The 21961-nt window shown below is 47.6% G+C and overlaps 1 protein-coding gene and 1 pseudogene across 1 annotated transcript; one reads left to right on the top strand and one right to left on the bottom strand.

Annotated features, from left to right (window-relative positions):
• Positions 1 to 9630: 9630 nt before the first annotated feature.
• LOC102810734 lies at positions 9631 to 10026 on the bottom strand (annotated as a pseudogene).
• Positions 10027 to 12334: 2308 nt separating this feature from the next.
• LOC102842867 (putative COBW domain-containing protein 7-like) lies at positions 12335 to 21518 on the top strand. Its single transcript, XM_006863834.1, has 7 exons — positions 12335 to 12377; positions 13965 to 14058; positions 17006 to 17057; positions 18720 to 18788; positions 18888 to 18953; positions 20986 to 21115; positions 21412 to 21518. The coding sequence occupies exons 1-7, from the start codon at positions 12335 to 12337 to the stop codon at positions 21516 to 21518; spliced, it is 561 nt and encodes a 186-aa protein (XP_006863896.1).
• The last annotated feature ends 443 nt before the right edge of the window (positions 21519 to 21961 follow it).

Genomic DNA, 21961 nt, shown 5'->3' with positions numbered 1-21961 from the left:
TGAGGAGCTGCTGGTAGGTTGGAACCACCGACCTTGTGGTTAGAGCTAACCGTACAGCGCCGCACAAGGTCTCAATAATATTAGTAAACACCTTGAAAAAACAAAGGTGATTAAAATGTCGATTCCTTTGTAGGGATCGTAACGGTTGTGGATTCAAAATATGGATTAAAGGTAAGTTGGAAGAGTTCAGCTGGGAACTGCTGGCTCCTGGGCCAAGCCAGGACATGGGGTTGATGCTGTTGATCTCGCTCCTTTCGTGTCTGTTGGAAATGTTTCTTTACAGACTTTTTTAAAAAAAAGAGTATCCTGAATAGTGGCTGAAACTGCTGAGTGTTTTCAAAATGGTGATTTCATGTGCTAGTGCCTTCCCGGTAGTCTTACTTGGTGTGATGATGTAGTTTGGAACTGTTGTTTTCTGTTATAAGGGTTTTGTGTGTAAGTCCTTCCTTGGGGCGGGGGCGGGGTCTATCCCAAAGACATCTTCCAGCCGATATGAGAACTCTGAATTGAAAAAGCCTAGATCTTATGTTTCTTCTTAAACTGTTGTCAGAAATAAGATGAAGCTGACTTGAGTTTTTACAAAAGCACAGCCGGGTTCATATATAGGGTCAGTAAGGAGGGACGGCCATGGCCTGCTGTTGAGTGCTTTTTTGTAGCTCCCAGGGCTCTCAGCTGCATTTAAAGTGACGCCCATTTCTAAACTTCGAGGGTTTTCGTAGGCGTACTGTTAACATAAAGTAAAATAAAATCATGCTTTTTCAAGTTTCCACATTACGCATCACTGAGGGGAGAGAAGTTTGAAGGCCCTCCCCTTTTCCGGGCCCCAGCCTGAGGCCCACGGCTAAGGCCCACTGAAATGATTTCCTAGAGGTGCTCTTTTAATGCCCACACATTCACATCAGCTCAGTGTCCGATCCCATAATACGTCTGCATTCACTTTGCTTTTTCGAAGATGCTTCTCTCCTAAATCATGACTGGAATGATGCTCTAGGAGAAGATGTCAGCTTGTCAAGTGACCCTTTATTGGGCCTCCAGGTCCCTCAGGGATAAACCCACCGTGGTTGAGTCTTTGCACAATGACCCGATAGGACAGAGTAGAACTGCCCCATAACGTTTGCAAAGCTGTCAATCTTTGCTGAAGCCGACCGCCTCACGTGGAGCAGCTGGTGGGTTTGAACCACTGGCCTTTCAGTCAGCATCCATGTGCTTAACCACTGCGCCACTCAGACTCCTTCCCTTAGGGCACCTTGACTTGAAACATTAGGAAGATGACTCTGTTTTTCAGGTGTCTAAGGTCAAATTTATTGATATCCCTTCAGAATCAAAGAAAGAGCCCAAATACTGCAATTTAAATTTTTACTCAGAAAACTTTCAAGGGAAATCATGATATTTCTAGACAAATGTCTATGGCAGTGTTCCCCCACCCCCACCCAAGAAAAGAAAAAGGTCCTAGTCTTCATTGTGAATGTTAATGATAGGTGTGCTGGAATCTCTGCCTTGTATAAATTCATTACTGAATGTGGGGTATCGGTGTGTGTGTGTGTGTGTGTGTGTGATAGAGTGGATGTGCCATACCAGAATCAAGCTCTTTAGTAATCTGTACACTTTAGGGCTTTAGGATTGATTTTATATGTATCTTTGGGTGTAGAGAAGAGTTCAATAGAATCTTTTATCAGTGCGATTGAGGCCAAGGGTGTAGGAACACTTGCATTGTGACTAATGTAAACACAGGAAATGTTTAACACTCTCCCCCCCACCTGGATCAAACCTGTTAAATTATAAAATCAATATGCCTACATGAAACTGACATTCTGTCAGGATAATGGAAACTTCAGACTTTCTAAGTCGGGTGCCAGGTAACTGCGTCTGCCCTTTAGGACATGTTTGCCCACTTGTCCACATAAATTCGTCTGCCTTTATAGGAAGCATTTGCTGGCTTGTCCTGTGGCTCTGGGTGTAAAGCTTGACCTCAGCCCCGCTGTGATTCCGAGACACCAGGGAGATGCTGGGGGGGGCGGTACAAGCTGTGACACTTGGATAATGGGCAGCAATTTAAGGTGTCATGCTTCACGGAGCCAGCCCGTCACAGGCAAAGCTGAGAGCTGGCACCGTGTGGCCAGCCAGCCAAATTGAAACTGAAGTGGTAATTGACATCATGGGCTAGCACGCTAATGGGATTGTCACCCATTGATCTGAAATAGTCATTTTTTTCATCATGGGCAAAGAATTGGACACTTGAAAATGACAGCTCTGTTGACTCCGGACATGACAGCAGGCCCCCGACGCTGTTCTCTCTGGATCCAGCAATGTGACAGCATTGGAGCCCATAGAACCCTCGGATGAAGCTACACCAAAGGTCAAGAGAGAGGCTTCCCTTTGAGCCCTGCCTTACTCTGCGCAAGCTGCTGGAATGGTTCCGCCAAGAGCAGAACCCTGACTGGGGAAGGGCCAGGAAGAGAAAGACACTCCCATTATGGAAGCGGTTTTCTTAGTTAAGATCATCTCAGGCCTAGAACCACATCCTTTCAGAGACATAGCTACTGGTTTTTTAAAAAAAGGACACTGGGTTTGTGTCAGTGTACTGCACAGCTGCGTGCTGTCTGAGCAGGACATTTGCATACAGCTCTTTGTTTTTCTGGTGAGCTGCCCTAGCTAGTCCCTCTTCTGCAGAGAATGACCTAGTAGTCGTGACTGATGCGGTGGCTACACCCATGTGGTTTTAAAGGACCGAGTTTGGATGGCGAACATTGTCTCTGAATATGTTCAAAGCCACAATGTCTTATGCAAAGACAAGCAGTCTTGGACATGTAGATACATGATCTAAAACATTTTACAAAACATTCTTTTCATGTGCCTGTATTAGTGTGGCGCTGTGGGATAATGCAGTGGACCACAAGGTCACTTTGAACTGCAAGGCCAACAGTTCAAATTCACCAGCCACTCCTCGGAAACTCTATATAGGGTTGCTATGAGCCGGAACTCAACAGCACTTAATGGCAACAACAAATACAGGTAACTTGCAAAAGATGAGGTGCTCTGTTACCACCAAGATTTCCAGCCTTGAAAACCCTATGGAGCAATTCTACTCTGTCTTGTGTGCTCTCTACGAGTCAACAGACTCTCGAGCAAGCACTGAATTTATACTGGTAGCTAAGCATGCCCACCAGTGGGGTGTTAACAGAATGCTTTCAGCAAATACTTAAGGAGTCTTGGTGTTGGCCACCTTAAAAATGGCTCTCAGGAAGTGGCAGATCGCCTGGTCCAATCCCCTTGGTGAGGCCCAGCACCTTATTTGCATATTCCCTCCCACTCATTGGCATAGCCGAAAGGGCCCCTAGTCAGTCATTCCCTGCAGACACCATTCCCTCGGACTGATGGTGGCATTCTCCTAGTGTGGTGGACATAGTAGGATTAATTGTAGTCTTGGGGTAAGAATAATTAAGAACAGTATTACACGTGGTCTCTGGCGGGGAATCATTTTTGATATAACTTTCCCTCTCAGTTGTGCGATTTCCATCATTGCATAATCGAGTCTTGGTGTGGTGTTGTAGGATAAGCACTAGATTACTAGCCTCAAGGTCGGTGATTCAAACCCAACAGCCTCGCTACAGGGTTGCTCTGAGTGGGCACTGACTCGATGGCACTTAACAACAGTAACCTTATGGGGCTACAGTTACATTTCTAGGGTTGGCCCCAACGTGGGAATCAGCACACTGTAGTTCTGCTTCAGTCTTATTTTTCTCCACGTGGATTTCAGATTATAGGAAAAAATGCCATCCGCTTGCTCTTAGATCCCAAACTCTGTAATGCCTTAGTGATTTCCCTCCCTGTTCCCCTTAAACTCTGGAGCTGGTGTGGTGGAATGACCTAGACTGGGGTTTTCAGATCATCTTTGGTTTTGTTTTTATTTTTTTAGCTTTTGTTGTGAATTGAGTGACGGTTTGCAGTTAATGAAATCCCTCGATTCCTACCCGTAGTTTCTTTTCCTTGATAGGAGTTCCGTCCATATAACGTCAGTACCCCCCTCCCCTCCGGCAGCCCCCCTCCCCCCAGTTCTGGGTTCTGGTACCAGGACACACCTGTTGTCACTTACAGGTGTGAGGGTGAGACCCTGACTTTAGAAAAGAACCTCATAGGACTGATGGCATTTGAGAGAGACATCAGTAGCTAGAAGTGGGAGGAGGGAGTGCTCTCAGGGAGACGAGAACTACATCATGGGCCCCTTAACTGCAAACCCACTGCCGCTGAGCTGATTTCGACTTAGAACGCCCTGTAGGACTGAATGGGACTGCCCAGAGGGTTTCCCAGGCTGTGAATCTATACAGAAGCAGACGGCTTCATCTTTCTCCGTGGAGCAGAGGATGGGTTCAAACCACAAACCCCTCAGTTAGCCACCAAGTGCTTAACCACTGCTCCACCAGGGCTCCTTTGTGTGGCCCCTTAGTCGATGCCAAGGTGTTGTGTTTTGGAGCTAGCCTAACTGGAGAGGTCAGCAAAGTGAACAGTGGACCTGAGAGGGCAGATTGCTCAAGGGTGGGTTTCTAAATGGTAAACTGCTTCTATCTAGACTAGCTCTAGGCCTGGGTCCTTCCTCAACGGACTAGTCCCTAGGGGGTCTGAAGCCCCTTCTTCCCCCCCCCCCATGCACTCCCCCTGTTGAGTTCAGAGTTGGGAAGGTGAAGCACAATGTCAGTGACTCTCTTTTGTTTTTTTGGGTTTTTTGACTCTCTTTTGTTTTTAAAAGTCATGAGTATTTCGAACAAGAACAATTTTGCAAAACTGAAACTCAGAAAAACCCACGGCCACCAAGTCAATTGGACTCCTAATGACCCTGTCGGAAACTGTCCCCTAGGGTCTCAAAGGCTGTTGTTTTTACCAAGACAGACCGCCTCTTCTTTTACTTACAGAGCGGCTGGTGGGTTCGAACTCCCGACCTTTGGGTTAGCAGCCAAGAATGTAGCTGTAGTATCACCAGGGGTTCTTTGTACAAACAGAAAGTATCTAAACCCTGAACTGCATCTACTGTTCACTTATGGGCGTGGGTAGGTTCCAGAGACCAGGCTGTTGGTGAAACCCGTCAAACAGCATGGGGACACAGCTGTCGAGCCAGCGGGTCCTGGCCCGGCCCAGCTGATACCATCCTGGCACCTGGGCCCGACATCCGGTGTTGATGCACACGCTAGATGGAGAGTAGATTTTTCACCATTGTTGTACATGTAAATTACTGGATAACGAGACATTTCTGTGTGTGGTTTCCTATGTTTTAATGAAAAAGAAAGGAGCAAATAGGGGAATCCTGAGGTCCTCCGGACATAAAGTCAAGTCTTGCTGGTTCCCTGTAGAGAAAATCTAGCAAAGGGAAAGAAAGTAAGTGCTTTCCAGCCAAGAGTGGGTTGTTGTGTGTTCAGGAGCGTCACTGGTTGAAATCCGAGTGAGAGGCTCCTAAGAAACTGGGTTTCGAGTGGAATCCTTGGTGTCGTAGTAACCTTTGTCCACCTTTGTTTTTGTTTAGCATTTAACAGAAGAAAAAGCGGACGGCCTCATCAGTGAAGCGTCTAGGTATTCATACTTAACCTATCGAATGCTTGCTGGTAAGTGGGTAGGAAAATCAGTAGGATGAAAAACCAAAGGCAGACTAAGAAATCGCAAAACGGTACTCATGAAAATGTCTACTCTTTCTGTTTTCCCACAGTTGAATTAGCACTAGTAATTCATCGTGGTCCGACCGTTCAAATTTTATTTCCACCTGTTTTCTGTGAAGGCACAGACTGAGTACTGGGCACGGGAGGTCTTCAGTAGTGAAGTGCTAGCATTATAAACGCTTGGCTCATTCCAGTTCAGTTCTTTGGGGACTGGAGATTACTATAAAACAGCGCTGGCTGACAGGCTAGATTCATTGATGGCCACCAAATCCACTGGGGAATCAGTCATGAAGTCGTTTCTGAACTTGGCATTTAGAACATTACATTTTATTTACATACCTTTATGTTCCTAATTGGTTTGTCTTGAGACGTATAAATATTTTAATGAGTTTGTCTGCCCCAAGTGTATTCTTGCTAACCAGGATCCAGGCCCTCTGAGGGATGGCAGCCCTGAGGGAGTCCCCCGGGGATCGCTGCAGGTGACCGTCTGGGTGATAAAGAGGACAGACAGCCGTCGTTTGGCGTGTGCTGTTTTGTCAGTTTTAACCCTGCCTGGTGTCTGGTTATGATAGCAGTTAGCAGAAGCTGCGGTTCGTGTGTTAAAACACGTTTGTTATAGAAAACGTAAATAAACAACAACAACAAAAAAGCCCAATGTTATAAAAGTCACACAGGAAATGAACTATAGAAGAATTCCTCCAGTTCAGAGGTGACTTCTGTTGAAAGATGTCCCATAAAACTCACTTTAAAATGGGATTGTAACGTCCGGACTATTGAAACTCACTTCTCTAGTTAAAGTTCTAAGATTTCAGAAATCTGAGATTTCAGATAATTGGCAACAACTTCAGGCAGCAGAAGGGCAGGAAGCTGATGGTTTCTTGAGTAGACATTCTCAAAGAATTGAGGACACTTGAAAACATCCTGAGCTTTACCCTTACCAGGAAGAAGGAGATTTCTGTAGGAAATAGAGCATCTAGGTATAGCCAACCTTTGTTGTCCTGCATACGGTCAGCTGGGCTGTTTAAATTTTGTTTCCATCTCTGTTTTACAAGGATAATTTCTGTTAGCTGCAATCAAGGCACTTGTGCAAGACCCTGGAATAAGTGCTGAAGTATATGTATTTTTTAAAGTTTTTATTGTGCATTGAGTGAAAGTTTACAGGGCATATCATCAGTTTTACATTCAGCAAATCATACACCCTGTTTATAATTACATTATAACCATTGTATAATCATTACAAAATTATAATCCCCTCCATGTACCATCAAGATAACAGTATTTCTCTCTCACTTTAGCCCTTTTCTTTTTTTTAAAACACTCAGGCAAGTATATGTAGTTTCAAACCTGTTGTACCGTAGACACGATGGTAGGTGAGCTTGTTCTGTATGTTTCTAGACACATGCTCACTATTAAGTGGGGAACTTGAGGAACTCAGCTGTCCTTGTCATGCCGTACTGAATATGTGCATCTTACACAATTGTTTTTCAGTTCCACTATTTTATTGCTGTATCAGTCTATAATGTTTAATTCTATCTTTAGGGAAGTTTTTTTGGACATATGTAGTCTATCTTCATGCAACTGATGATGATTTGATCATTTTTCAGTGATCCAGTGTTATTAATCTGAACATATTGACTATCACCGTAGTTTATAATCAAGCTACTATTTGGGTCTATGGGCAGTGCTGTGAGTACCCCAGCTTATAGTGGTCCATGTTGCTACACTTGAAAAAACGTAGGAGGGCAGTTGGCCAGACCTATTGTCTTAAGTTGTAAGCCCTTTTTAGAAGTGAGGCAGAAGTGATAATAGGAACATGTGCACTACCATGGAAGATGTGTGTGTGTGTGTGAACTGTAGGCGTTTCTGTACCAAGAAAATCCAGAGTAGAAACTCTCCTCCTTCTGATAGTCAGGGTTTTGGGGGACTTCTCGCTAGCCACAGAGGGCTTTGCAAGTAGGGATACTCAGCAGTAACTGTTTGAACGGCCAGTGTGAAACATGAACTCATTAGAGACCCATCTGTAGGACTCATCAGTACCAGCTGGAGAATGACAGCAGGCTAGGAGGAAACTTAGTCCCTAGGAGAGAGCACTGTGTGGTTCCTACGTGGTAGTGCTGGCCTGAATGAGGTGCTCTTACTGGGTCGTAATTTCTGAGCATCTCTCATTGGATTTTTCTGTGAATGAGGTGCTCTTACTGGGTCATAATTTCTGAGCATCTCTCATTGGATTTTTCTGTGAATGAGGTGCTCTTACTGGGTCGTAATTTCTGAGCGTCTCTCGTTTGATTTTTCTCTACGTCTTAAGGCAGGTGGCTTTGGCAGACCTCATCATCATCAATAAGACAGACTTGGTCCCAGAAGAGGATTTAGACCAATTAAGGACGACCATTAGGTATGGAATTATAAGTGGGTGCAGTGCCTATAAATATTTTAACCATGACTGTCATCCTGAGAAACTAAAGGTTCAAGGTTGACAAAGAAAGTCAACCACTGAGGAATTCCTCCAGTTCACGGATGGCCTCTATTGGGAGTTACATAGGTTCAATGTTTACGCCGCTTGGACTCTACAAAGGGTCGTGTGCTCCATGATGGTGGATCGCATTTTCAGTGAAAAGAATGTTGTTGTTGGGTACCATTTAGTCCATTGCAACTCAGAGTGACCCTGTACGTAGAGTAGGACTTCCCTGTGGTGACCCCGTACGTAGGTGACCCCGTAGGTATAATAGGACTGCCCTGTGGTGACCCCGTACGTAGGTGACCCCGTAGGTACAATAGGACTGCCCCGTGGTGACCCTGTACGTAGGTGACCCCGTAGGTACAATAGGACTGCCCTGTGGTGACCCCGTACGTAGAGTAGGACTATCCCATGGTGATTCTCTACACACATTAGATCTGCCCCGTGGGGTTTCCTAGGCTGTCAGTTTTACAAGAGCAGATCACCAGGTCTTATTTTTGAGAAAAGCCAGATAAAGCACCGCTATTACAATAATGAAACTTGAATTTTATATGTGGTGCAGAAGAAGGGACGAGGAGGATGGGGCAGCAGCAACTTCTCCCAGCAAATCATTACCCAGGGCAGCCGAGGGGGAGACGGGGAGGAGACGCCAGGAACCCTGTGAGATCAGCAGGGGGAGATGCTGAAACTCCGATGACCAGCATCATTTCCTCAGAGGACACTCCAGGACTGGTCCTGATGGCTGGACTTTCATTGCGTGTTAAGTGTCTACAAACAGGACCTTCCATTTCAACTTTCAATTCAAGTTCTTAAAATTTAGAAAGTGGTGGAATTTTGATAGTTACCAAATTACAAAAGTCCTGAAAATCTTTTAGAAAAACCATAGGATGGCAAAAAAAAAAAAAAAAAGGAAAGGCAAACCAGGCCACAAAGAAGGCTTCTGAGGTCCCTGCTGGCCCGGGGAAGATGCCTGTAGTGTCCAGCACGACAGTGGACATCATCTGCTTTGGAAAGGCAGAAGGTTTAAGGGGAAGGTGAATGGGGCTGGGGAGGCAAAGGCGCTCCGCTTCCGGACTTCAGTTTGGGGCAGGTTTCAACCCAAGGACATCACTCAACTTGGAGAAAACTTCAGCCCTCAGTGCCTCACATCTGCTATGGCTTTGCAGTGCAGCATAGATGTTTTAATAGATAATAAAAATTTCATCCAAAAAAATAAACTTATACCCTCCTCCTACCCCCACATCAATCCATATTCTAAAGTTTGCCCATTGTGCGGTTAATACTGAATTATATGCTTAACTGGAAACCTAGATCCAAAAGACTAACACTGATCTTCAGCCCCAAAGCAGAACAAAATCAAAAGTAATTGAGGTGGATGGCATGTAGTTTAAGTCACCGTGCGTACGAGGAGAAAGGGGAAGAGGAAACGGAGGTGCCAGAAGCAAAGCGGAGTGGGAGAACACAGTCAGTCAGGGCCAATGTTTATAGAAAAGAGTCGGGGGACGCTCCAGACGGAGTCACGGAGTCATGGAGTCATGTGCGCGTGTCTAGAGGCGCCAGATCCCTCCGCGGCTGATCCAAGAACGGAGCGAGGGGAGGAGGCTGTACTTGTTCCAGTTTTAGAAGCTCCACGTCAAAGACGACGTTTGGTGGGATGATGTCTGGGTGACCAGTGGGACCTTAGGCATAGTCTCCAGAGATGGTCAGTTTGACTCTCTGACCCACAACCATCTGGGCAACCCCTTCTTCCCAGCCTCGGATCACCTCCTGCTTGCCTGGCATAAACTTAAAGGGCTTGTTTCTGTCCTGGGAGAAATCAGATTTCTTTCCGACTTCAAGCATCCCCACGTAGTGCACCCCGCAGGTCTGGCCGCGCTTCGGGAAGGTGCCCCCGTCTCCTGGGGAGATAGTCTCCACCTGCACTTCCATGGTGGCGGCGGCAGCAGACCTGGCGGTGCTTCCGTGGCTGGGCCTGGTCCCTCGGTGTACCTCATCAGGTCTTTATTCTGTAGAGGTTCAGACTGCTAACATTCTGCTTAGCAGCAGATGCTTATCCATTGGGCCACAAGGGCCCCTTTTCAAGTGCCCTTGGGGAATTAGATACTTGGTTAGCAGCTAATCCCCAGTTCAACACCAAACCCACTGCTGTTAGGGCGACACCAGCTCAGAAGGTCCCTGAAGTACAGAGAGCAACTGTCCACTAGTGTCCCCAAGGCTGTCCATCGCCATGGAAGCAGACAGCCGCATCTTTCTCCCAAAGAATGGCTGGTGGGTTTGAACTGCTGAGCTTCTGGTTGGCAGCTGAGCGCTTAATCCACCGTGCACCAGGTCCCCTCTGTGTCTAGTCCTTTAACCCAGTTCATTGGGGGAATCGGCTTTCAGGAGACTGAGAGCGGTGGAGCTATTCACTTAGCACTGGGAGCTCTGCGTGAGTGGAGGGTTAAAGGGAAGGGCCTTCTGTAAGTCACTCAGCAGCACCTAGAGCCTGTCAACTGTCTGGTGTGCGGTGGAGTTTCACGTTCCATGTCGTCTCAAAGCGTGAGTGGAGATGGCCTGGTTATGACAGGAAGGAAAACAATATGCCTGCTGTGATTTTTATTAAAAAGGCTGACTTTTTTCTTGTCTTTTTATTTATTTCAGATCCATAAATGGACTAGGAAAAATTTTAGAAACACAAAGATCAAGGTACTTTTTAATAGCTGTTCCTAATCTTGATATTAACTCTTACCCATTACTACTAATAGACGTTAAGTAATTGACCAGTATGCTTGGCTCTGGATATAAGAAAGATGCGTGTCCTTTTGTTTTCTTGATGGGACCCTGAATGTTGTTTTTGATACTTTCTTTATTATAAAGAGCTTAAGGAGCTCTGGTAGCGTAGTGGTTACGAATCAGGCTGCGAACTGCAAAGTCAGCAGTTCGAAGCTACCAGCTGTTCTGCGGGAGAAAGATGAGGCTTTCTGCTCCCATAAAGATTTACAGCCTCGGAAACCCTGTACAGGGTCGCTATGAGTCGGCACCTACTCCATGGCACATCACACCACCATAAAGAGCTTGGAATACTTAGTTGTCACATTTGTTCTTCTTCCTAAGGTGACGGAGCCAGAATCCCACTGTCTCATTGTGTTTTGTTGCGTGAGGGAGAAAACTCCTTTTGCTAAAGAAAGCTTCAGCTCTTCTAGAAGGTGCTCGTTATAGAAATCTGAAACTATACGATCGGGAATCTTAATTTGAGGTTTTTAAGTGGCTTCTTCATTAATATTTGTAAATCCTAATTAGTGTTTCACAGTTGCTACAAAATCTGTCATGTTAATACTATATGGCACCTTTGCCAGGACACATTTGATAGCTGTTAGGTGCCATCTTGTCGATTTCCGATTCCTGGTGACTCTGTGCACTATAGATGGAATCCCTGTGTGGCCCTGCACCGTCCTCAGCATTGTTGTCGTGTGGAGTCCAGTGAAGCATCCTCTGTGTCGGTCCATCTTGATTTAGACCTTTCTTAGATTGCAGTGCACTCCATGTGGGCCGTTCTCCCATCCTGTTGTGAAGAATTCACTACTATAAAGCAGACATGGTCCCGGAATGTGTGGAGTGCGCACCGTTTGGGGCAGAACGTTTCTGTCCCCCCAGTGTCCAGCCATCTGGTCTTCCTAGAGTTTGAGAGGGAGGGGATTTCCATTATTACAGCATTTGGGGAAAAATCTCATGTTTTACCTCTGAAGAAAAATCCAACCCAACCCAACGTCCTCGAGTCGATTCTGCCTCAGAGCAGCCTGAAAGTTCCTGAGACTGTCCATGTTGTCGCGCAGACAGCCTCATCTTTCTCCAGCGGACCAGCTGGTGGGTCCAGCGTCTAAGCCACTGCATCCCAGCTGGTAGATTTGACACTAGGGGGCTCCTTCTCTTGCCATGGGCCTGTCCACTTCTCACAACTGTGGCAGCTCCAGGGGGGAGGGGAAGTTCATAAAAGCTTCCATCAGGACACAGACTCCTGATTTCCCCACTGAGCTGTGACAAGATGCTCGGAGACTTTGCTGTCTCATTGCGCGTGGTGCAGAGGGACGCGGTGTTCTGACCTGGAAGAACTTAAAGGCTGTCCCTGACCCTGTGACAGGGAGGCTCACGGGGAAATGCTCCTTTACTTAGAAGCTTCTGTTTTAGAATGTTTTTTTGTCTTCACACAGTGGGCGCTTGTAAACTTTTGGTACGCTGAAAGCTGTTTCCTGAGCCAAAGATGGTAGTGGCCTGCCAAGCAAAATGCTGGCTCAGCCGTGACGGTGAGAATAGAGAGATGCTTCATGTGGCAACTTTGGTCTCTGAGTGTAAATTGATATTCTGAAATTTCTTCATGGAACATTGACTTCGTTGCTCCATCGTATCCCTGATTCTGCGCCTCTAGAATGTCTCGCATGTGAGACGTGGTTAGTCTGTTGACACAGAACGTGACTCTTGTCTGTCTTGGGCCAGGACCTGCTTTCGTCTGGGGGGGCGTTGTTGCCACAAGTGTGAGTGTGCAGCCGATGCTGACAGAGAACATGATAGCCACAGCTGGTCTGGCTAACTTAGCACAGAGACTTTAGTTCCTGAGTTTGTGTCTCTTTTTGAGAAGCTCACATTTGTCAGATTTGTTTCCCTTGTGAGAAAATGTCTCAACTGTTTGGCAAGCTCCTGGGGCCTGTGTTTAGAATTTCATCGTTGTGTTGGCCTCTTCTTTATACGCTCTTCATTTTCACTTTGGTTGTAGAGAACGTACTAACCCCTGCTATTTGCACCCTCCGATTACAATTGGAATTCAGTCACCCACTTTTATTAGCGGCTCAACCCAAACGTAATGCTGATTGTGATGTGCCGTTCTTACTTGTGTTGGGTCTCTTCACTCTAATAAGGTTAGTTATCACCACCTGTTATTGCTGGGCTCCTGGTGTGGCGCTGTAGGATCGCCACTGGACTGCGAACCACAAGGTCGACAATTCAAACCCACCAGCTGCTGATTGGAAACCCTATAGAGGATTGCTCTGAGTGGAAACTGACTCAAGAGCACTTAACAACCACAACAACAATGGCTGTATGCTGTCAAGGCAGCTCCAACTCATGGTGACCACGTATAGTTTCCAAGGAGCGGCTGGTGGATTTGAACTTCCGACTTTGCAGTGAGCAGGCCAGTGCTGATTCTACAGTGCCACACCACGATGGTACCCAGGCGAGATTCTCCCACTGAACCATCGAGTCCTAACGAAACCCTGATGACCCAGGGAACTACCTGGGGTGAGTCTGCTCTGTGCAATGCCATTCAGAATGGGAGAAAGTGAACCCCTGTTCTTCAGATGGAGACTAAGGGTCCAAGAGTGAGTGAGTTCTTATGCATTGTTGCTTAATCCCTCATGTTCTTACACTGTGTCCCAGTGTATGGCATGGGGTGTCCAGTGTGGTACAGGAATCCAGGAACCCCGGTGGCGATGTTCCTGGGATAGCGCATTATGTTCATCGGTTCCATTTCCCTCAGCTCGGCTTTATAGTAACTCATTGCTGCTGGGAGCAGTCTCCGTTCTTTATAAAGGGTTGTTTTGTTTTGTGGGGATGTTTTTTGCTATACGAATGTATTTGAAAATCTCTTCAATTGAGTTCCAAGACTGAGAGCACAGTTGAGAGTCAAACAGAACAGATGTAACAGTAGATGTTTGTGTACAGATGTTCTATATAAATGTATGAATAGTTGCTTGTTTTCTTAATCTGTTTCTAAAAAATAATATAATATGCTCTGTGTTGTAAGTGGCTTTCCTGTTAATATTACTTATTGGTAAATTTTTTAAACCAATCTGTATATCTCAGAAGGTTGTGTAGCTTCCCCTGTGCATGTTCCCCAGAGCTTCACCCCTCCCTCTCTGGTCGTCTTCCTTGCAGAGTTGATCTCACGAACGTGTTAGATCTCCATGCCTTCGATGGTCTCTCCGGAATCAGGTGTGTTTTCTACATTTTGGTCACTTTGGTTGTAGCACACATTTCAATTCCACACTGTGGGAGTGAAGCTTCCTGTCACTCCTCTGGTACCCAGGGCCCCTTTTTATCTTTGTTCTTTGGGTGTTTGGCAATCAAAGTGCATTTGCCTGTAGGAATGGTGGTTTATTTAGAGACTGATGGTCTGCTCTCCTGAACCAGCCACTGGGTGCCGTGCTCGGTCTGTGCGAAAAGCATGACCTGCTGGACACACTTGCGTAGAGACAACCACGCACGTCCCTCCTTCCCTTGTGGTCCTGGGTTCGCTTCCTGCCTCTTTCTCGTGGAGGAGACAGGAAGGAAAGACATGTTATTCTTGGACAGCGGTACCATCACACATGGGTGTCCACACAGAATGGGCAGACCTGGGGGACAGGCCCCTCTCTGAGTGTGTGTCCACTCAGGATGGGCAGACCTAGGGGACAGGCCCCTCTCTGAGTGTGTGTCCACTCAGGATGGGCAGACCCGGGGAACAGACCCCTCTCAGAGTTTGTGTCCACTCAGGATGGGCAGATCTGGGGAACGGGCCCCTCATTGAGTGTGTGTCCACTCAGGATGGGCAGACCCAGGGGACAAGCCCCTCTCTGAATAGAAGGTCCTTTCCCCCGTCGTCAGCAGAGGTGCCCAGGGGCCTGATGATGCTTCAGTGTCAGTAGCGTACTCCCTGAGAATGACACCAGGTGTTTTCAGACGAAGGCTTTGCATTTCTTATTTCAAATGAAAGACTTGTCTCCCGCTGAACAGATACGGCCCTAAGTATCAGCTAGGCTTGGCCATTTAAGAAGGGTCCTTTTCCTAGTCAGAGGTCTGGCTTTGCTGGGGAGACTGTGTGGTTGAGGCTGTTGTCTCAATCTAGGGGCATGAGAACCCTCGTCCCCATGTGTGAGATGACCGTGCCTGACCTTCATCCTGCCCTGCCTCCTGTGCCTCCCTGGACTCCCAAGATGCTGCTGCATCTGACCCATGTTCTCCACCAGCCTTTCTCACCCTCTCTCATTTTCCACACCTGGTGGGTTGTTGTTATTAGGTGCCCTCGAGTCGGTTCTGACCCATAGCCACCCCAGGTATAACAGACGGAACCCTTCCCGGGCCCTCACCATCCTCAGCATCCCTGCTGTGTGTGACCACATGGTTGCAGCCGCAGCGCCAGTCCACCTCATCCAGGGTGCTCCTCTTCCTCACTGACCCTTTACTTGACCCAGCATGAGGTCCTTTTCCAGGGACTGGTCTGTATTATTACATTATTTCATGAGTAGTTTTGATGGCTATAGATCCTGTGATACATTTAAATGTTTATAGGGGGACGTTTATCAGAAGCTGCCAGATGTTTGTCTTTCTTAAAATCATTTGAGTAAGAACATGGCAAGTTGGTTGTATTCAGCATGTGGAACACTAAGATGTTGCTTACTTAAGTAAGGTCTTTGCTTTTTTCCTTCATAAAGTTTTCATCTTTTTTTTTACTAAAAGGAATTCCGTTGATAGTATGAGTAGTATGAGATTTCTTCCCACTTTGATATGTAATATAAATTTTCTTTCCTCTCTTTTCTCTACTTTTGCTATAATTTACTGTAATCAAAGCATTTGCTTCCAAGTCCTATCAGAAAAGCCCACCGCCTTATAGTGACCCTACAGGACAGAGGTGACTTGCTCCTTACGGTTTCCAAGACTGTAAACCTTTATGGGAGCAGACGCCTCGACTTTTGCCTGCTCAGCAGCCCGGTGCCTGACCCACTGGGCCACCACGGCTTTTCTCTCCTTCAGTTGGGAACCCTGGGTTAGTGGAAACAAGTCAGACGACCACCAGAGCAGCGCTGGGATCCGACTCCTGGATTCTGGTCTCAGTGGTGTAGGCGGGGGGGCCCCCCCCCCGCCCCCCCTGTAGAGTAGACAACAAAGGAAGGGCATCCTGGGGCTCAGAGAATTCTGGAACTTCCTGGGAACTAGCTTACATAAGCGTCGGGAAGCGTTTCCCGTGCCGTGTACACCTCCGGTCCCACAGTTTCTGGAGAGCAGCTATAATGCATTAGTGACACTTGAGGAAGGGGCTGCAGAACGTGACCCCACCCGTGTGGAGAAGGCCTCTGCCAGCTGGGAGGGATTTCACTTTGACATTCTTCCCTCGCAGACCCCCCTGTGAGTCCCACCCCCCAGCAATCCCTATAAGCCTGACTCTTTCCTGGCCAAGCCCTCACATCACGGCTCTTCAAGGCAAACCATCTGCGGGGTCTTCAGCCCCCCTCCACGCTCTGTCTGGATGCTCTACACTTGGTAGTACAGAAGCTGGCTAGGCCACGGTGATCTCAGCTTTTCTTACCAGAACCAGGCATCTGTGAGACTCTTTCTGTTTGCTCTTAGCTGGGATCTAACGCTGTAGAGGCCGATTAAATGGGGGTGTGATTGGTCTTCCAGTAAGGAGGTATGCGTGAGGGATGACCTCGTAATAAGGTACTGGCCTTACTTATATTCATTATCAGGGAGACTGAGGCAACTTGATGCCATTTTGAACAGAACTCAAATACTTCTGTAATATATATATATTTAAAGCTGGTATTAAACCCATTGGAATTAAAAAAAAAACCAAGCTAGTAGCATATTTAACCACACAAAATAGTATGCTTACAAGGCTAGTTTCTGACTTTATTACATGTATAATCTGGACCACAAGGTCGGCTTGAACCCCCTGGAAACCCTACACAGGGTCACTGTGGGGTAGAACCAACTCGACGGCACTTAACAACAACAACAATCTATGCATGTACCTGGGCAGCTCTTCTCTGTGAGCAGCAGTGAAATCGGTCACAGACTAGCCCCTGGGACGCGGTCTCCGGCCTGCGTCACCGGTCCCCCGTCTTGCTGACTCAGGTGACGCCAGCAGTGTCTGCCGCCCGAACCTCTAACCCACTTTTCTCAGTTTGCAGGAAAAGCTTCAACATACGTCAGCAACCCAGCCTCACCTGGACCAGGTAAAACGCATTTTAAATCTTCAGAAAGTGATTTCTCTTTAAGTGGGCATTGTTAGTGGTGTATTATTAAAACTTGTTCCAAAAAGGTATTTTTGAACTGTGTGGAAATTTTCAAATTTCAAATGCTTTTGAGATCATCTTAACCCACTGGTGGCACTGCAAGGTTGGCAGTTCAAACCCACCTGCCACTCTGTGGGAAACAGATGCGACTGTGGACTTTCCTGAAGAGTGAAGCTCGGGGACTCCATGGGGCAGTTCTACTCTGTCTCTGGGGTCACTGCGGTCAGAATGGACTGGACGGAGCGGGTGGTCATCCTCCCTGTTGCCATGTGACAGGACCCATCACTCGGGTGTTCTTTGTACTGACGCGTCAGTGAACCGCGGAAGTCGTGTCATTGTGTCTAGGTGCTCACTACTGTGACCATTCTGGGAGTACCGCTGAGGTGGTTGTGACTCAGAGGGACCCTGTATAGCCTTTCCGAGGCTGTGCATCTCTGTGGGAGCAAAACACCTCGTCGTCCTCCTGTGGAGCGGCTGGTGGCTCGAACCACCAACCTTGTGATTCACAGTTCAGTGCTCAACCTGCAGAGCCACTTCCACTTAGAAAAACCCACCTTTGAAGAGCAGAGTGCGCTGGTTCGGGTTTATCCCACTGGATAGTTCCAGTTCCAGTTTAGGGGCCGAGTGGAGACTCCCGCTGTTTGAGCTTTACCTCCTCCCTTCCAGCAATGGTGTGTGCCAAGGGTCAGTACTGTTCGTGCTGGAATTGGCTCGTGGCGTGTGCCGTTAGCTGGTCTCTGAGTGCATTTGGTAAGCGGCCGCCCCTACTGGGTTTTCCTCCGTCTTCCACTCTGCTCTGCCACCCCTAGTGGGTTTTCTTTGTGAAGGGTGAAGATGGGGTTACCCTGGCACGGGCACTCCTGTAAAGACTGACAGCCTCGGGAAGCCCTGTCTCGGGTCACTGTGAGTCAGAACGGACTCGGTGGTGCCAGCTTTGGGATCCTCATCGTGTGACCTGTCAGGGGAAATCCTCTATTTCTGCTTATGTGGAGATGGAGAGGTCTGCCGGGGCTGGGGGAGGAGGCAAGGGGGCAATAATGTCTGCATCCCTGGTCTGTAAACAACAGCAGACCTTCCGAAACCCCACATGGTTCCATGGCCACTCTTCTTGCCCTGGAGTGCTCCACCTCGTGGGACAGACGGGGTCGGTTATGATGAGCAGGACATTTCTTTTGTATTTGTCTTTTCCATGAGAGTAGAATTCTACTTGGATTTGTGGTTTACCCCTGGCTCCTGCCCTCTCTAAACCAGACACAGGTACCTTGGTCCCCCACAGAGAACAGGGAGTGGAAAGATGCAGGGAGGGGCTGTGTCCCCATACCTGACTCAGCACAGAGACACAACGACGGCGCGTGTGTCACTTCCCCTTATCCCTGAGACTCTGGGAAGGATAAGCCCCCTAGCGGGTCATGTGGCAACCTCTCGAGGGTTACCTAGTAAACAGCAGGGCATCGACTCACTCTGACGGAGCTGCTGATGCCCCAGGCTGGCATCACGGCAGAGACAGGGTCATACAGCGGTGTGGGCAGGCTGCGCAGGCTGTCGTGAAGTGTGTCCCTCCTTTCCCTCTTAAACAGTAATCACTGTGTCTCCTGGTTACAGAATATTATGACGGTCACATTTGAAGTTCCGGGAAACGCAAAGGAAGAAAGTCTGAATGTGTTTGTGCAGGTGAATGCCCTTTGTAACCATTAAAGATGCCTCGACTGTTCTGTGGCGTGCGTGTTGCCCTGAGCAGTGGGGGTCTCATTCCGTGCTACCCCGACACAGGACCTGCTGTGGGAGAAGAGTGTGAAGGACAAAGCTGGTCAGTGCATGGAGATCATCCGCCTGAAGGTGGGTCTGCCCTCACTCAGCTGCACGCTGCACCCTACAAACAAACAAAGCGTCTTTCTGGGCCTCTGGTAGCCATAGCTGGTTTCATAGTCCACGTAGTGGTTATGAATCGGGCTGCTAATCTCACAGTCAGCAGTTTGAAACTACCAGCTGTTCCATGGGAGACAGATGAGGCTTTCTGCTCCTGTAAAGATTTACAGCCTCAGAAACCCTGTACAGGGTTGCTGTGAGTCAGAACTGACTCCACGGCACATAACAACAACAAAGTCTTTTTACGGAACCTTGGTGGCACAGTGGGTTAGGTGTTGGGCTGCTAACCTCAGGGTTGACCATTTGAACCCACCATCCTCTCTGGGAGACAAATGAGGCTGTCTGCTTCTGGGTCAGATATTTCCAGGACAGCTTCGTTAACAGTGAGACCACCGAGTCTGGCTGCCCCGGAACCGTCCCACCTGTTGAGTCGTGCATTTGATGCACACTGGACATTTATCTGGAGTCCTGGTGTCTGGGATAAGCACCAGACTGCTAACCTCAAAGCCAGCAGTTTAAACCCACCAGCCACTTCTCAGAAACCCTGTCCAGGGTCGCTGTGAGTCAGGACCAACTGGACGGCACTTCAGTACTCGACACCAAGTAGAGCTCCACACACATGTCCGTGTCTGTGCTGGAAGTCTACTGCTTCCCTCGACACTGAGTTCTGAGACTGTCAATGTGTGTGGGAGCAGAAAGCCTCATCTGTCTCCTGTGCAGTGGCTGGTGGGCTCGAACCACCAACCTTATGGTTCTCAATCCAGCACTTATCCCCCAGCCCCAGCAGGGCTTCTGTGTTGTTGTTGTGAGTGCCATTGTGTCGATTCCAAGTCATAGTGACCCTGTATATGGACTTGATGCCCTTGCGGCCCAGTACTTAGCCTATAGCAGCTGCTATAACAGACGGATTTCAGAGAAATTAATTTCGTCTCATGAAAAACCCACTGTTGTCTAATTGGTTCTGACTCGTAATGACTCTCAAGGGCAGAGTACAGCTGTTTCATCGGGTTCACAAGGCTATAAATCTCTGTGGAAGCCAGTTGCCTTTCTCCAGACCCACCTTTTGACTAGCAGGCCAGTACTTACCCCACTGCACCACCAGGCCTCCCCTTCACCCCATAGGAGTCAGTTTATCAGATAATTTCCTGCACATCAGTGTGAAATCACCTTGCATGCGGAGAAATATTATGACTTTTCTTCTTTATCTCTTTACTGTTGGATCCATTTATTGTAACTACACTCTTTTAACTTCGCGGATTTTCCCACAATCCCTGTGAAACAAGTGCACAACCTTAAGAGAAGAAGAACCGTCTGTAGAGCCTGACACGGAGCCTGTTGTATCTTCCTGCTGTTTTGTTCTGTTCTGGTAATGTCACTGCCAGAACCCTGGGATGGGTGTTAGTTTCCTCGTTAGAAATCAGGGTGCCTAACCGTGGAAGCCTTGTTTAAATGTGGGCTGCCACGTTTAGGGAGCTGTTTCTTTAACACACAAATAATTGGAATGAAGTCACAGTTGCAGCCTCTTCTCTTTGAATTTCTGTTTTAAAACGGAACGGGAATAATGGTCAACATTGTTTTAAAACAAGAAGGCAGAGAAACAAAATGAATGGAAATGAACCAGCAGCAGAGACACATTGAGAACATTCATGCACCTTGACCTTGACCACGTAACCCTGTGGAGAAATTGTTGAGTGGGAACCGAATTGCTGTGTAAATCTTCACTAAAAATGCAAAAAAGGATTATTTATATATATAAAAAAAAACAGTGAAAAAATAACCCTACAAGCACAGCTGCAGTCTGGCTTCCATGGGGTCACCGGAAGTCTGAGGCGGCTCAGTGACAACTCTTCTCATGGGTGGTTTTTTCCCTGACATTTCGATTGTGAATGTTCCTCAATTTGGGAAGGAAAACGGACTAGAAATAATGAAACAATTAGCGCTAATATTGTATTTCTACTTTTAAACTGAAACTAAGGCCGGCTATCTCCTGTCCCCGGAGCAGGGTCTGGTATCCCTCAGCGACAGAGCCCAGCAAGTGATTGTCCAGGGCGTGCACGAGCTCTATGACCTGCAGGAGACCCCCGTGAGCTGGGACAGCAACACCGGGAGGACAAACAGACTGGTCTTCATCGGTGCGTTACAAAGGGTTACCCTGAAGCCAAGTGTGTGAGCCCCTCGCAGTTCCCCTTTCAGTCCTCCACACGTTTGTTCTCCTCACGTGATGCCAGTCACAGGCCAGCCATGTGGCATTTTCCTTCAAGCCTTGGGCTCCGAGGGCCTCAGCTAGAAAGGCAGGGAAGGACTCCCTGAGTTACCAACCATTGTGTCTGTAGATGTGAGAAGATCATTCAACACCGAATGAACCAGAGTTGCTGAGTACACTCTATCAGCTTTGTAAGTATAAAGTCACCCTGTTTTCTGTTTGCAGGTAAGAATTTGGATAAGGACATCCTGAAACAACTATTTCTGGCTACGGTGGTGGAAACAGAAAAGCAGCAGCCATCACATTGCAAGGAAGGTCCAGTCTGTCTGTGAGAACAGAAGCTTGTCTTAGGGAAAGGGCTGGACAATAAACAACAGGGCCATGGCTCCTGCCGAGTGTGGACACCCAAGCCTCTGTGTCTGTGCCTTATTTCTGTTATGAATTCAGTATCTGATTTGAGGTGTTTATTTGATACACTACCTCCAAGATGGAGTCCTGGACTGCAAGGTCAGGTTCAACAAGGTTGGCAGTTCAAGCTCACCAGCCATTCCTCGGAAACCTTATACAGGGTCACTGTGGGTCCAAATTGTCTTGTTGACACTTAACAACAGCAACATCCAAGACAGTAAGTCGGGATTCCTGCCACAAAGTGTAACAGCTTTGGAGGTGGTTGTTTTCTTTTTAAGACATGTGTTTCCTAAAAATCATCTTCCAGAGCGGACTTTGGAGTGCAGGTCTGCTCGAGTGCTCACCTGTGGGAGTGACCGAGACTATT

This window comes from Chrysochloris asiatica, unplaced genomic scaffold, assembly GCF_000296735.1.
Source record: "Chrysochloris asiatica unplaced genomic scaffold, ChrAsi1.0 scaffold00056, whole genome shotgun sequence".
NCBI classification, from domain to species: domain Eukaryota; kingdom Metazoa; phylum Chordata; class Mammalia; order Afrosoricida; family Chrysochloridae; genus Chrysochloris; species Chrysochloris asiatica.
Note: the sequence above shows the minus strand (reverse complement) of the source record. Positions and strands in the feature narration are given on the sequence as shown.